Raw genomic sequence first — 15,774 nt, 5'->3', positions numbered from 1 at the left:
TAGTCTCTCTCTCTCCACGAGGTGCTGCTTCCAAAAAGAACTTCTGCCTCTCTCTTGTCTCTCCAAATCTACATCACCAGCTCCTCCCACTTCAGGACTTTCTTTTCACATCAACAAGCCCATCCCACAGGTGGGATTAACAAACTCTGGGTTTTAATACAATCAATTTGAAAACCAAGCCAATACAGGGGAATCTTTAATTGCCATTACTATTACACTGGCATAAATCATAAGTCCTCTGTGCTTTTTGAAAAGGTTGATAACCTGCTTATTTTGCTATTACTTAGACATAATGTGGCCATTTCTATTTTAAGATGTTACTGAAACTAAGAGATCACCCAGATATAAAAGATTCTTATTCTTTGACCGATCTGGGATACCATTAATACAAGGTGTCCCAAAAGTCTTAGTGCACAAGTATTTCAAGTTTTACTAGCTTAACACTGCACTAAGACTTTTAGGCCACCATACATATACATATCCATCCATCCATCTATCTACACTCTCTTTAGCAGTACCAGCTACAACCCACTCATATTTTCTCATCCAGTGTCATTCTTGTTTATGGCATTCCATAATTCTGCCAATAGGGTTCACCCTATTATGCTGGGGGCCTTTCTTCAGACCTCTTGGTGTTGTGTGCTTACCAATGGAGCATACAGATATCTCTTCTCACTATCTTTCCTTGATAGCCTTTATTCTACTTCCACAATTTTTTGAAGGTAATGTATTTTGGCCTTCTTATGCCAACAAAGCACCTATCATGCTTTGGGTAATCTAGAACATTAATATTTTGCTCCCAGGTAGAATAACTGGTGAAAATAGGCCTTCCTGGGGGCGGAGCCAAGATGGTGGAGTAGAAGCAGGGCCTCCCCGCTGCTCCTGCTACCACCTTCCCCAATCCATGTAAAAAGGGGACTCTAAACAAACTTTGGAACTGCAGAACCCACAAAATGACACAGAGAAGCTAACCTCCCACTGAGGACAGTCCAGCAGGCCAGCAGGAATCGGCCCAGCCCCACACTGAGGCTTTAGCCCCAGGGTGGGCCTGACCAGCCCCTGGCCAGAGGGACTCCAGATCAGCAGCAGCTGTGGCCGTTTCCAGATTTATGAACACACAGATGCAAAGGACAAAATGAGAGGTCAGTGCAGTTTGGACTTTGGGACCAGTAAGTGGGAGTGCGTGGCTTTTGCCCCCCAGCAAGAAGCCGCTGAGGTGCCAGCACAGCCAGCCAGCGCCAAGTGGCAGCTTCAGCTCCTGGCCTGCAGAGTGTAGGGGGACCAAGCACCAGTCTGAGGGGTAATCATTCTTGCTTTAACCTGCTTGGATCTGGATTGCAGTCTAGGGTGGAGGTCCTGGGGTGTATGTCCAGCTTGCCAGAGCATGTGGAGACCTCAGAGAGGGTACCCATCTAATACCTCCAGCAGCTGAAAAAACCCCATCATTTGGGACGAAATCTCCCCTGTCTGGTGGCATAGTCCTACTGTGGCAAAAAGCCCAGGGGTCAAGTGACTGAAGGGCAACATGACCAGGCAAAGGAAACAAAGCAGACAGAAGATTCCAACATTACACTCCTATTTGGGGGACAAAAAGGAGCAAAGCATGGAACAGGAGGAAGACAGTGAAGTCAGAACTCATGCACCAAAAGCTTCAAAGGAAAATACAAGCTGGTTACAGTCCATAGAGGACCTTAAGAAGCAGATAAGAGAAGTGGAGGAAAAATTGGGAAGAGAAATGAGAATAATGCAAGAAAATTATGAAATGAGAGTCAACAGCCTGACTGAGGAAAATAACACTTTAAAAAACAGACTGATTCAAATGGCAAAAGAGGCACAAAAAGGCAATGAGGAGAAGAATGCCTTAAAAAGTCAAATTTTCCAGATGGAAAAAGAATCTCAAAAGCTCAATGAGGAGAATCATAGCTTCAGAATTAGATTGGAGCAAATGGAAGCTTGATAAAAAATCAAGATGCTGTTAAACAGATCCAAACAAATGAAAGAACACAAGGCGATATGAAATATCTCATGGGAAAAACCACTGACCTGGAAAATAGATCCAGGAGAGATAACTTAAAAATCATTGGACTACCTGAAAGCCATGATCAAAGTAAGAACCTAGAAATCATCCTCCAGGAAGTTCTCAAAGGAAACTGCCCTGATGTTTTAGAACCAGAGGGCAAAATAGAGGTTGAAAGAATCCACCGATCACCTGAAAAAGATCCCAAAAAGAATACTCCTAGGAATATTATAGTCAGGTTCTGGAATTCCCAGATTAAGGAGAGAATATTACAAGCAGCCAGGAAGAAACAATGTGAATATTGTGGAAACACAATCAGGATAACCCAGGATCTGGCAGCTTCTACACTGAGGGATTGAAGGGCTTGGAATATGATATTCCAGAGGGCAAAGGAGCTGGGATTAAAACCAAGAGTCACCTACCCAGCAAAACTGAATATCATGTGTCAGGGAAAAATATGGTAATTCATTGGAATAGAGGACTTTCAAGCATTCTTGCTGAAAAAACCAGAGTTGAATAGAAAATTTGACATTCAGATACAAGAAGCAAGAGAAGCATGAGAAGGTAAACAGGGAAAAGAAATCATAAGGAACTAATCAAAGTTGAACTATTAACATTCCTACATGGAAAAACAATAATTGTAACTTATGAAGCTTTTCTCAGTAGTTGAAGGGAATAGACATATATATATATATATATATATATGTATTTATATGAGGGTATATGGGCATATGAATACATGTGAATGTGTGTATATATGTTTACAGGTATACATAGATAGAGGGCACAGGACCAATTTAATAGGAAGGGATGATACTTAAAAGGTGAAATTAAGAGGTGACAGAGGAATATAATGAGAGGAGATGGGGAGAGACAGAATGGGGTAAACTATCTCATATAGAAGAGGCAAGGGAAAATGGTTACAATGGAGGGGAAGAACAGGAAGGCAAAAGGGAATGGGTCAACCTTATTCCCATTGAATTTGGCTTGAGGAGGGAATGAAATACACACTAAATAGGGTATCTCACCCTACAGGAGAGTAGGGGGGTATGGGGAAGGGGATGATTGAAGGGAGGGCAGGCTGGGGGGGAGGTAAGTTGGAAGCACCAGTTTTGAAAAGGGACGGGATTAAAGTAGAGAATAGAACAAGTGGGAGGTGGGATAGGAGGGAGGGAAATATAGTCAGTCTTTTACAATATTTCTACTATGTTTTTGTTTTGCATTAGCCACACATGTACATCCTATAATGAACTGCTTATCTTCCCATTAAGGATGGGTAACAAGGGAGGAAGGGAATGAATCTGGAATTCAAAGTTTTAAAAGCAAATATTCAAATATGTATGTATATATGTGTGTGTGTCTATATATATACTATTTTTCATGTAATTGGGAAATAAGATATACAGTCACTGGGGCATTGAGATCCACTGGAAAAGTCGAAAGGGGTATGGGAGAAAATATGGGAGAGAGCAGATTGGAGGAGGGCATATCCTATGGGACTGCTATTTTGGGGGGGTGGGTAGGGTAAAAACGGGGACCAAATTTGTAACTCAAAATCTGGCGGAAATGAATGATGTAAATCAGAAGTTAATAAAGCATTTGAAAAAAAAAAGAAAATAGGCCTTCCTTTGTTAAGAGGGAAGAATCAGGTCATGAAAAGCCCTGTGTAACTTCCCAAAGATAATTCAGCTTATATCCACCTTACTTAGTTTTGGGTGCAGTTCACTGTTTCATACATTTATCTGTCCAAGACATATATACTGATGGAGCAGTGAATAGGCTGAGGAGATGTCCATTTGATCACTTATCTTCGTCTGGAAACAGAAATCCACTCACCCTAGAAAAATGACAATGAAGTAGGTAGTTTTAAAAAAAAGGACCTCAAAGATGACTAAACGGTAAAAGTCCTACTTTTTTTGTTGTTTTTAACAATTGGTGTTAAGCAACTTGCTTAAGGTTACAAGGCCAGTTATTTCTGGGTGTGGTGCTGAGTGTCTGAGCCCTGGATTCGATCTCCAGGTCATCCCAACACTGCAGCTGGTGCTCTTACTCACTGAGCCACCTGGCCACCCCTCAGCAATTGGGGTTAAGTAACTTGCTCAAGGTTACAAGGCCAGGTGTTTCTGGGTGTGGTGCTAAGTATCAGAGTCCAAATTCGATCCCAGACCATCCTGACTCTGGGGCCGGTGCTCTTTCTCGCTATGCTACCTGATAGAAGCCCTATTTCAAGCACTGTATCAAAAACTAGGGAGTAGAGCTCACAATGAGTAACTATAGGTTAATGATAATGACAATAATAACTCTTTACAAACAGATGTTCCAAAGGTCTTAGTTCAATTGTATCCTATATGATCCTCACAACCCTGGGAGGATGGGTTGTTCTCCCCATTTTACAGATGAGGAATGACTCGTCCAGGGTCTGGTTGCAAGCATCTGGTTAATGATACTAAGGTGGTGGTACTATTGATTGACAGTTTTTTTCTTAAAAACCAAGCCAAACCTGCGTCCTTTCCAGAAGCATCTCAAGGGCCACGGGAAAACCATTAATGAGGAACGTGGCTAGTTCCCCAGGGCTTTGGGGGAGTGAGAGGCTTAAGTCCTCGAACCGCTGACCATCCTCATCACGCGCGACCTTGGCCTCGCGGGTGGTCTGGACTCGCTCGCTCATCCTGCTGGGGGAGGGGAAGGCCTGGGACACCGAGTGACGCCACCCGCGGACCCTGGGAGCCAGGGGAGGGGACAAAGGGAATGCCCGGGAGCTAGGGCCCGAGACAAGCGGGCGCTGCTGGAAACGCTCCGCGATGACCCACTGGGAGCTCCAGGCCCCGCGGCCAGTCAGAGAGGGCCGAAGGGGCCGGCCGGCTCAGGTGACGGCGGCAGGAGGCGGGGCTGGGCCCGCCCCGCGCCGTGACCCCGTCCCCCGCGGTGACCCCGTCCAGAGCCTCCGCTCAGGGACCTGTCAGGCGGCGGGAGGATCTGTGCTTCTCCCTGGAAGCCTCTTCTCCCACCCGAACAGGAACGGCCGGCCGCCCGCGGAGGAACCCGGGGAGAAGTGAAGAAAAGAAGGGAAGGAGTTTCCGCACGGACGCGGTGCGGCGCCATTTCCGGTCCCCCAGAGCCGGCTCTGCCGCACACTCTGCACGCTGGCCCCGGCCCGCGGCCCCTCTTCCGGCCTCGCGGCCCCTCGGCGCAGTGATCCCTCCCCTTCTCCCCCGCCCTCGGGCTAGGGGCGCTCGCGGCCGCTGCGGGGGCAGCCTCGGGCTCCGGGAGAGCCCGCGCTCGGACATCATGCAGTCTCGGCTCCTGCTCCTCGGCTCGGCCGGGGCGGCCGGAGGCGGAGGCAGCGGCGGAGGCGGCTCGTCCGCGCGGAGAGTGAGGCTCATCCTGCGGCAGGTGGTGCGGGGCCGCCCGGGCGCCGAAGGGCTCCGGCCCCGGCACACCGGGGCGGGGGCCGACGCAGGTAACTGCCGCCGCCTGCGGGGCTCTTCACCCGCCCACCCTTCCTGCCCGCCACCCTCACCCCCGCTGACTGTGTCCCGGGACGCCCATGTCGGGCCCAGCTCCCTCCCAGTGACCTTGATCTAGTCCCTTCTCCTCTGTCTGCTGCGAAATGAGGGCATCAGACTTGGTCTCTGTAACATTCTGTGGGCTTACTGTGAGCAGCGAAGTCAGGCTATAGGAATGCTGGCCTTAGCTCTGTCACAGTGACCTTGACCTAGTCCCTTCCCCTTCTCTGCTGCGAAATGAGGGCATCAGACTTGGTCTCTGTAACATTCTGTGGACCTATTGTGGGCATCGAAGTCAGGGAATGGGAATGATGGTGCTAACTCTGTCACAGTGACCTTGACCCTGTGTTATAGGGGGTCAGACTTGATCTTCAAAGTCCCTTCCTGCTCCAACATTCTAGTCCTACTGCGAGAAAGATCAGGAGATATGGATTCCTGCCAGAGTTCTGACACAGGAATCCTAACACTAACAGCAATTGCTGTTCTCTGGCCTGTGTTAACTAAGGAGGCTGGACTTCATTCTTCTGGTCCCTTCCAACTCCAGAATTTGGTGATACTGCTTGCAATTTCTTTCCAACCTCAAACTTCCCCTTCCTACCTCTATTGCTTACGGTTATTCTGCAACCCTGCACCCTGACTTTAAAACTGTAGGGTAGGTACTAAGATCAGTATTGGTATTCTGGATGTTCTCTTCAGTCCTGCTTGCTCTCAAAATCTGTGGTGTTTCAACTGGCAAATAGTGATACAATCAAATTTGTTTCATCCGTGAGAGTCTTGGTCACATTAATAACAATAAATCAGTAATATTTCAGTGCTACAAGTATCTACATTCAGATATATGGATACTGGCCTCACTAATACAAATTACAACTTTTCTGTGATTTAGACTTTTTTATTTTTAATTTAGAATATTTTATTCCCCCCCCCATTACATGTAAAAGCAATTTCAAACATTCATTCCTCAAAAATGTGAGTTCCAAATTTTCTCTCTCCCTCCCTCCCTTTACCCTCTTTCTGAGACAGTGTAAGCAATTTTGATATAGGTTATACAGATGTAATCATGCAAAACATTTCCTTATTAGTCATGTCATGAAAGAAGACATGGACCAAAAAGAAAAGAAGAATGCCAGAAAAAAAGTGAAAAATAGTATGCTTTGGTCTTCATTCAGATTCTGTCTATTCTTTTTCTGGAGATGGATAGCAGTTTACATCATGAGTCCTTTGGAATTGTCTTGGATCATTATATTCCTGAGAATAGCTAAGTCATTCACAGATGATATCATAGAGTACTGTTTTAACTGTGTACAAAGTTCTCCTGGTTCTGCTTTTCTTGGCATTAATGTTAGCCTTTCCAGATTTTTCTGACATCAGCTTGCTCCTCATTTCTTAAAGCACAGTGGTATCCCATTTCAGTCATATACCACAACTTGTTCAGTCATTCCATGATTAATGGACACCTCAATTTCTAATTCTTTGCCAACACAAAAAGAGCTGCTGTAAAATCTATATTTTTGTACAGGTGTGTTCCTCCCCCACACCCCTGACTCTCTCATCTCTTTAGGTTAAAGACCTAATAGTGGTATTGCTGGGTCAAAGGGTATGCACAGTTTTATGGTGCTTTGGGTACAGTTCCAAAGTGCTCTCCAGAATGGTTGGAATTTGACAACTCCACCAGCAGTGCATTAGTGTCCCGGTTTTCCCACATCCTCTCCAACATTTATCATTTTCCTTTTCTGTAATATTACCATATCTGATAGGTGTGAAGTGGTACCTCATAGTTGTTTTCATTTGTATTTCTCTAATCAATAGTGATTTAGAGCATTTTTTCATGTGACTGTCAATAGCTTTGATTTCTTCATCTGAAAGCTACTTATTTATTAATTGTAGAATGAACTGTATTCTTATAAATTTGACTCAGTGCTTTGTATATTTGAGGAATAGAGCCTTTGTCAAAGACAATTCCTGTAAAATTTGTTTCCCAAATTTCTACTTTCCTTTTAATCTTTGCTTCATTACTTTTGTTTTTACAAAATCTTTTAAATTTAATACAATCAAAGTTATCCATTTTACATCATATAGTGCTTTCTCTCTCTTGTTTGGTCATAAATGCTTCCCTTCTCCATAGATCTGACAGGTTAAACTACTCCATGCTCCCCTGATCTGTTTATGGTATCATGCTTTATGTTTAAATCATCTACCCATTTTAACCTTATCTTGATATATGGTGTAAGATTCTGGTCTATACCAAGTTTCTGCCACACTGTTTTCCAGTTTTCCCAGCAGTTTTTGTCAAATAGTGAGTTCTTGTCCCAGAACCTGGGGTCTTTGGGTTTATCAAACAGTAGATTGTTATGGTTGTTTACTACTGTGTCTTGTTTACCTGATCTATTCCACTGATCCACCACTGTATTACTTAGCCAATACCAGATTATTTTGATGATTACTGCTTTATAATACCAGAACTGGTATGGCTATACCACCCACCTTTGCATTTCTTTTCATTAATTCCCTTGATATTCTGGATATTTTGTTCTCCCAGATGAATTTTGTTATTATTTTTTCTAGTTCCATAAAATAGTTTTTGGTACTTTCATATGGATATGAATAACTAATTTAGAGGTGTTATTTTTATTTTATTGGCTCAGTCTATGCATGAACAATTGATATTTTCCCAGTTGTTTAGTTCTGACTTTATTTGTGTAAAAAGTGTTTTGTAATTGTGTTCATATAGTTTCTGGGTCTGTCTTTGTAAGTAGACTCCTAAGTATTTTATATTATCTACAGTTATTTTAAATGGAATTTCTCTTTCTATCATTTGTGTTGGACTTTGTTGGTAACATAAAATGCTGATGATTTATGTGGATTATTTTATACCCTGCTACATTTCTAAAGTTGTTAATTATTTCAAGTAGTTATTTAATTGATTCTGTTAGGATTCTTTAAGTATACTATCGTCATCTGCAAAGAGTGATAATTGTGTTTCCTCATTGCCTATTCTAATTCTTTCCATTTCTTTTTCTTCTCTTATTGCTATAACTAGCTTTTGTGGTAAAATTTTGAATAAAAGTGGTGATAATAGGAATCCTTGGTTTACCCCTGACCTTGTTGGCTCATCTTTATTACAGAAAATGTTTTGTGATGGTTTTAAATACATACTCTTTATCATTTTAAGGTAAGTTCCATTTATTCCTGCTTGCTCTAGTATTTTTAATAGGAATAAGTATTATATTTTGTCAAAAACTTTTTCTGCATCTATTTAGATAATCATATGATTTCTGTTGATTTTTTTTTATTGATATAGTTACTTAGGCTGATAGTTTTCCTAATTTTGAACCAGCACTGCATTCCTGGCATAAATCCCACTTGCTCATAGAGCATGACCCTTGTGTTATATTGCTGTAATCTCCTTGCTAGTATTTCATTTAAATTTTTTGCATCAATATTCATTAGGGAAATTAATCTATAATTTTCTTTCTTTGTTTTGACTCTTCCAGGTTTAGGTATCCCTACCATCTTTGTGTCATAAAAGGAATTTGGTAGGATTCCTTCTTGACCTGTTTTTCCAAATAGTTTATATAGTATTGGAATTAATTTAAAAAAAATTTTTTTTAATGAATTCCCTTGCAAATTCATTTGGCCCTGGGGATTTTTTCATAGGCAGTTCATTAATGTTCAGTTGCTTATTCAAATTCTTTTTCTAAGTATTCTGTTTCCTCTTCTGTTAATCTGGGCAATTTACATCTTTGTAAATATTCATCCATTACACTTAGATTGTCAGATTTATGGGCATATAATTAGGCAAATAGTTTCTGATAATTGCTTTAATTTTCTCTTCATCCTTTTCATTTTTGATACTGGTAATTTGGTTTTCTTCCTTTTTAAAAAATCAAATTAACCAATGGTTTGTCTATTTTGTTGTTCTTTTCATACAGCCAGCTACTAGTTTTATTTATTAGTTCAGTTGCTTTGTTTCAGTTTTTATTAATCTCTCCTTTTATTTTTCAGGATTTCCAATTTGGTATTTAATTGGAATTTTTCATTTGCTCTTTTTCTAGTTTTTTTTTTTTAGTTGCATGCCTAATTTATTGATCTGCTTTTTCGATATTTTATTGATATAAGAGTTTAGAGTGATTCAAAATTTCCCTAAGTACTGCTCTGGATGCATCTCATAAATTTTGTTGTCTCATTATTATCATTCTTTTTAATGAAATGATTGTTTCTATGATTTGTTCTTTGACTCACTCATTCTTTAGGATTAGAATATTTAGTTTCCCATAATTTTTTATCTATCTTTCTATGGTTCCTTACTGAATGTAATTTTTTTGGATTATGATATCAAAAGGATGCATTTAATATTTCTGCTTTTTTTACATTTGACTGTGAGAATTGTGTGTGTGTGTGTGTGTGTGTGTAGGTGGCATATACTTCTGAGTAAAAGGTATATTCCTTTCTATTCCCATTCAGTTTTCTCCAGGGATCTCTCATAGGTAACTTTTCTAAAATTTTATTTATCTCCTTAACTTCTTTCTTGTTTATTTTGTGGTTAGATTTATCTAGTTCTGAGAGGGCAAAGTTGTTGTCCCCTAGTAGTATAGTTTTAAAGTCTTTTTCCTCCTATAACTCTTTGTTTAGATCTATTTATCTCTTTTAATTAGATCTACTTTTGCTTTTGCTTTGTCTTTACCCCTGCTATTTTTAAAAATTCAACTGAAGCATAATAGATTCTGATCCAGTCCCTTACCTTTACTCTGTGCATTTGTCTCTCTGCTTCAGATGTATTTCTTGTAAAAAACATATTGTTGTTAAAAACCAGAATGCACTGGTTTTTAATCCACTCTTTGTCCACTTCCTTTTTATGGATGAGTTCATCCCCATCATATTCACAGGTATGATTACTGACTGTATTTGCCTCCATCCTTCCCCCCATTTTTATCCTTCTCTTTCTCTCCCCTTTCATCCTGTCCTTCACTAGTGTTTTGCTTGTGACCAGTGTTTTTCCCAATTTGTCCAACCTTCTCTCAGTCGTCCCCCCCCCCCGCTTCCTATTTTCCTCTCCTCCTATTTCCCTATAGGGTAATATAGATTTCTATACCCAACTGAGTATATATGTTATTACCTCTTTGGGCCAATCATTATGAAAGTAAGGTTCGAGCATTGCCTGCCACTCCCACCCCCTCTCTTTGCCTCTACTATAATAGTTCTTTCTTGCCTCTTCATGTAAGATAATTTATCTCATTCTACTTCTCTGTTCTCTCTTCTCCTAGTGCAATCCTCTGTCTCACCCCTTAAATTTTTTTTTTTTTTTTACATATCATCCACTCATAGTCAATTTATACCAACAGGCTCTATATATACTCCTAACTACCATAATAATGATAAAGTTCTTAAGAGTTACAGGTATCTTCTTCCCAAATAGGCATGTAAAAAGTTTAATCTTACTGAATCCATTATGTTTTCTCTTTCATGTTTTACCTTTTTAAGCTTCTCTAGTCCTGTATTTAAAAATCAAATTTTCTATTCAGCTCTGGTCTTTTCAACAGTAATATTTGAAAGTCCTCTACTTCATTAAATTTCTATTTGTTCCTCTCAAGGAGTATACTCAGTTTTGCTAGGTAGGTGATTCTTGGTTGTAGTCCTAACTCTTTACCATCTGGAATGTATTACAAGACATCCAGTACTTTAGTGTAGAAGCTGCTAAATCCTGTGCATTCCAGACTGTGGCTCCATGATATTTGAATGGTTTCTTTGTGATTGCTTGCAGTATTTTCTTGTTGATCTGGGAACTCTGGAATCTGACTAGAATATTCCTGGGAGTTTTCATTTTAGGATCTCTTGCAGGAGGTGATTGGTGGATTCTTTCATTTCTGTTTTACCATCTGGTTCTAGGATATCAGGATAGTTTTTCCTTGATAATTTCTTGAAATATGATGTCCTGACTCTTTTTTTGATCATAGTTTTCAGGTAGTTCAGCAATTTTTTGAGGCAATGTAGTTTAAGTGACTTGCTCAGAGTCATATGGTCAGCAAATGTGTGAGGCCAGATTTGAACTCAAGTCCTCCCGACTCCAGGGTAAGTGCTCTATCTTCTGCATTACATAACTGCTCTGAGTCCAGTAATTCTTAAATTATATTTCCTCAATATATTTTCCAGATCAATTTTTCCTCTAGTAAGATTGTTCAGATTTTCTTACATTTTTTCATTCTTTTGATTTTATTTTATTCTTGATGTCTCATGGAATCATTACCTTCCACTTGCCTAATACTAATTTTTAAGGAATTGTTTTCTTCATTGATTTTTTGTACCTTCTTTTCCATTTGGCCAACTCTTCTTTTTAAGGAGTTGTTTTGCAAATCTCTTTCCATTTTTTGTGCTTCCTTTACCAAGTTGTTGACTTTTTTTTGACTCTCTTATAACATTGTCCTTTCTTTACCCCATTTTAAAATTCTGCTTCTCTTTTTTAAGTGGTTGATATTTCTTTATATATAAAGATTTTGGAGAGGGAATATGGGGGCGATTGCCTAGGCATGGAGGGGGAGAGGAGGAAGGAGGGTGCTATACAGCGGCATCATATAAAAACTTCTGGTAGGAGGCAAGGCCAAGGTTCAGTACCCTGGCCAGGGTCCGGGGAGACATGTCCAGCTCCCGTGGGTTGCTCTATAGACTGATAACTTCATCTAGGTCCTCCTCGGAGCTGAAGTCCGGCTGGGAGGTGAGCAGCCCACTGTTGGGGCACTTGAGGCAGCTGCTGTGTCTGCCAGGACCCCCCTGATCCATCACCCCTAGCACCTGCTCCAGGAGGGAGGGCCCCAGATCAAGGTGAAAGGGCAGAAAAGGGTCCCCAGCAGCTGACTGAGACTCAGACTGGCTTTTGGAGGACCTTGGGTGCTGGGGAGCAGTGGGGGGTGGAAGGGCTAGATGCGCTGGGGATGGGGCAGCAGAGGGGGCTGGGGAAGGGTCTGGGGAAAAGCCAGGGGGTGGGCTAGGTCCCCCACCCCCACCACTGTGGCAGCTCAGGAAGGACATGTCCCCAAAGGCATTGCCCCCACATCCCGCATGCATGAAGTCACCTAGGGGAGCTGAGATGGAGTCTCGGTCCAGATGCTTTTTGGGTAGGGCTGGGCCCAATTGTTTCAGGATGGGCCTTCTTTAGGGGGATCCTTGGACCCCAGGAGGGTTCTTAGTGCTGGCCAGCTCTACTCTTCTGGGGCTGGGCCCCCTTGAGTTTGACACTAGTTCCACCTCAAGCACCCCCTCCTTTCACCTGGCAAAGGAAGAGCCAATAGGGGCCTCAGGGAGCCAGGCATCTGAACCCTCAGCCCTTGCTCCACTCAGGGACCCTGCCATCCAGCCTACCAGCCACCATCCCTTCAGCGATCCAGGCATCTGAGTCCCATCCTACCTGGCCAGGCCCAGCAGAAGGTCAGCCCCAGTTTGAGGGGACCGTGGTGGGTGGGAAAGGAGGCAGGAGCAGGAGCCCGAGGATCAGGAGCCGATACCCAGTCTGGCCCCTCTCGGGGTTGGGAGCCTACTTCTCATTTTTTGATTTTTAAAATAAATTTTTTTTTAATCTCTTCTAGGAGTTCTTTTTGAGCCTGAGACCAATTCAGATTTTTCTTTGAGGCTTTGCATATAGGTGTTTTGACATTGTTGTTCTCTTCTGAGTTTATGTTTTGGTCTTTCCTGTTGCCATAGTAACTTTCTGTGGTTATTTTTTTTCCCTTTCATTTTTCCAACCTCTTTCATGACTTTTATATTAAAGTTGAACTCTGCTCCTGTGTTGGAACATGCCCTGTCCCAAGCTTTCATGGGGGCCTCATGCCTTATTGCTGACCCACACTGGAGCCAGCAGGGTTATGCTGCCAGATTGCACCAGAGGCTGCAGGGCCTTGCTGCTGGGCTTCCCTGGTGGTGGTGGGACTTCACTCCTGAGATGTATTTCTGTGAGCCATGGGGGCTTGCTGCTAGACTGGGTCAGGGCCTGTGGGGCCGTGATTCTGGACTGCACCAGGGGCTGTAGGGCCTCACCACTGGACTATACAAGGGGCTAAAGGACCTTACTGTTGGCCTTTGTCAGGGCTGCATGGTATACCTGCTCTGGGTTAGGGGTTGGTGCCTCAAGATCTCACCTAGCTTAGGCCTTAGCTGCTGTCTTTTTCAAACCGCCTGCCCTAGACTGTGCACCCATTTTACTCCAGTGAGTCAGGCCTTTCTTGCCGACCTTCTCAGTTGTCTTGTACTCAAAAATTGTTTCACCCCATCCTGATCACCACAAGAAGACGATACCTGTCTCCTTTTGATGGATGAAGCAACAAGTACAGAAAGATTAAGTGATTTTTAAACATTAGTAGGTAGTAGACCTAGGCTTCAACCCACTCCTTAGGACTCTTTCCAAATGTGCCATATTACTTCATGATGACTAATATACTTAAAATGTTATGATCAGACTATTTATTAAATGCCTATAGAGCAGTAGGTGCTAGAGGAGATAGAAAATTTAGGTAAGACTTCCCAAATTTCGTTGGGTTTGCAGCTGAGTAGGGGAATAACTCATAATCATAGATAACTGTAATATACGTAATATAATGATAAGTACATTAGAAAGTCCATTAGACTTTCTGGAGACAAAGAGTAGACCATTTTGGGTGGAATATAGAATAGAGAGTAGTGATAGTAGAGAAGACTGGAAAATTAGGAAGGCACCAGAGGGCTAGACAACAGATTATGAAGTTATCATAAGAAATAGGGAACCATTGAATAAAAATACTAATAACAGTAATCAACATTTATATGTTACTTTTAAGGCTTGCAAAGTGCTTTGCATATATTATCTGATTCTCAAAATAACTCTATGAGATAAATGTCATCATATTAATTTACTGATGAGGAAACTGATACTCAGGGAGCTTAAATATTTTCTCATGATCATATAGATTGTAAGGGTCAGAGGTTGAATTGGAAGCCAGGTAAGGAATATGTACTGGGGTGGTGACAGTGGGAACAGAGAAGAGGGATTAGATGTTAGATGTGGAAGTAGAGTTGATGGAACCTGGTAACTAATTCTTTTTTGAAAGGTGATGGAAATGGAAGGATCAAAGTTAACCCTATGGATGTAGATATGTAAGAATGGTTGAAGGATGTCATCTTAGACAGAAATAGTGAAGTTAGAAGGAAGAACAGCTTTAAGAGCAAAATTTTAAATTCTATATTAGACATATTGAGTTTGAGGTGCTGGTAGGACTTCTAGGTAGAGATGGGCAGGGACTGTGTGGTACGGGTCTAACCATGTCGCTTCTCTATTCAGTAAACTCCAGTTGCTCCCTATTATCTCTGGGATCAGATATACTCTAGCATTTAAAAGCCGTTCATAAGCTGATCCATATATTCAGTCGGTTCTTTGATTCACAAATTCAAAAATGAAGCTCAATTTCTTCATAGTCGTTAGGCAATACTAAATTTCTGGGATTGCCTTGCTTTGCATGTTCTTGTTTTTGGGGTCCCTCATCCTAGCCCTAAGTGGTTGGCTATGTTCATATATGGTTATAGGATTGAAGACTGAAGGTTCAGCTGTACTTTCCAAAAACCCATTTAAAACCAAGGCACTCCTTTCAGGAGAATATATTTATATTATTCTTTTCATGCTGAATGGACAAAGGCAATTCACTTTCTAATCTCCCAGGAGTTGGGATGCCTCATAGTACAACACAATTTACAGAGACATGACCAAAAATTGGACTCACCATCCTTAGCACTGCCTCTTGCCAGCTTGTTATATTCCATTCTTGCTGACCCTGTCCATTGTTCTAGGCTGTGCCTAATTCAGGCCAGTCCTCTGGGAGTTTAGGTTTGATGGTGGAACAAAACGAGATACTGGTAGGTCTTCCAATATTTAGCAAAAGAGAAATTTATTTTGCCATAGCAGTAAGGAGGATGTTCTGTTGAGCTAGGTGGCCCAGTGCTTCAAGTACTAGACTGGGAGCCAGAAAGACTTGAGTTCAGATTCGGTATTTATTATCAAGAGACTTGTCTCAGTTTCCTTATTTATTAAACAGGAATACAATAGCACCTTCCTCCCAGCTGTTGTGAGAATCACATGAGATAATGTATGTAAAATGCTTTGCAAATCTTAAAGTGCCATATAAATGCCAGTTCTCAGTGTTGGTGTCAACCATCTGAGCCAACCAAGTCTCAAGTAATGTCTGTACTTTTTAGGGAGAAAAATACCCCAATATGCATGGGGGTGGGTAAGGGAGA

The 15,774-nt window shown here is 41.8% G+C and overlaps 2 protein-coding genes across 4 annotated transcripts in view; one reads left to right on the top strand and one right to left on the bottom strand.

Moving 5' to 3' along the window:
* Positions 1-5,179: 5,179 nt before the first annotated feature.
* The window catches only part of VWA8 (von Willebrand factor A domain containing 8), a 442,846-nt gene continuing 432,251 nt past the window's right edge, over positions 5,180-15,774 (top strand). For all 3 annotated transcript variants that reach the window (XM_069068654.1, XM_069068653.1, XM_069068655.1), the window contains exon 1: positions 5,180-5,477. In XM_069068654.1, coding sequence (XP_068924755.1) covers positions 5,306-5,477 — 172 coding nt within the window. In that variant the 5' untranslated portion in view covers positions 5,180-5,305. The remainder of the gene's footprint in view (positions 5,478-15,774) is intronic.
* LOC138146698 (cdc42 effector protein 5-like) lies at positions 12,178-12,867 on the bottom strand. The gene is made up of 2 exons (XM_069068820.1): positions 12,785-12,867; positions 12,178-12,667 (listed from the first exon to the last, which is right to left on the bottom strand). Exons 1-2 carry the CDS (start codon positions 12,865-12,867, stop codon positions 12,178-12,180), a joined length of 573 nt encoding a protein of 190 aa, XP_068924921.1.

Source organism: Petaurus breviceps, unplaced genomic scaffold, assembly GCF_028583685.1.
Source record: "Petaurus breviceps papuanus isolate PSGF00001 unplaced genomic scaffold, PetGlider_PUasm1.0 90769, whole genome shotgun sequence".
NCBI lineage: Eukaryota > Metazoa > Chordata > Mammalia > Diprotodontia > Petauridae > Petaurus > Petaurus breviceps.
This window is presented reverse-complemented; position numbering and strand designations above follow the sequence as displayed.

What these genes read in the sequence shown, in the direction of transcription:
- LOC138146698 (XM_069068820.1), bottom strand. Translation starts at nt 12,867, where the DNA reads ATGGCAGGGTCCCTGAGTGGAGCAAGGGCTGAGGGTTCAGATGCCTGG. An exon ending in ATTGGCTCTTCCTTTGCCAG is followed by an intron (nt 12,668 to 12,784) that starts GTGAAAGGAGGG and finishes ATCCCCCTAAAG; the next exon opens with AAGGCCCATCCTGAAACAAT.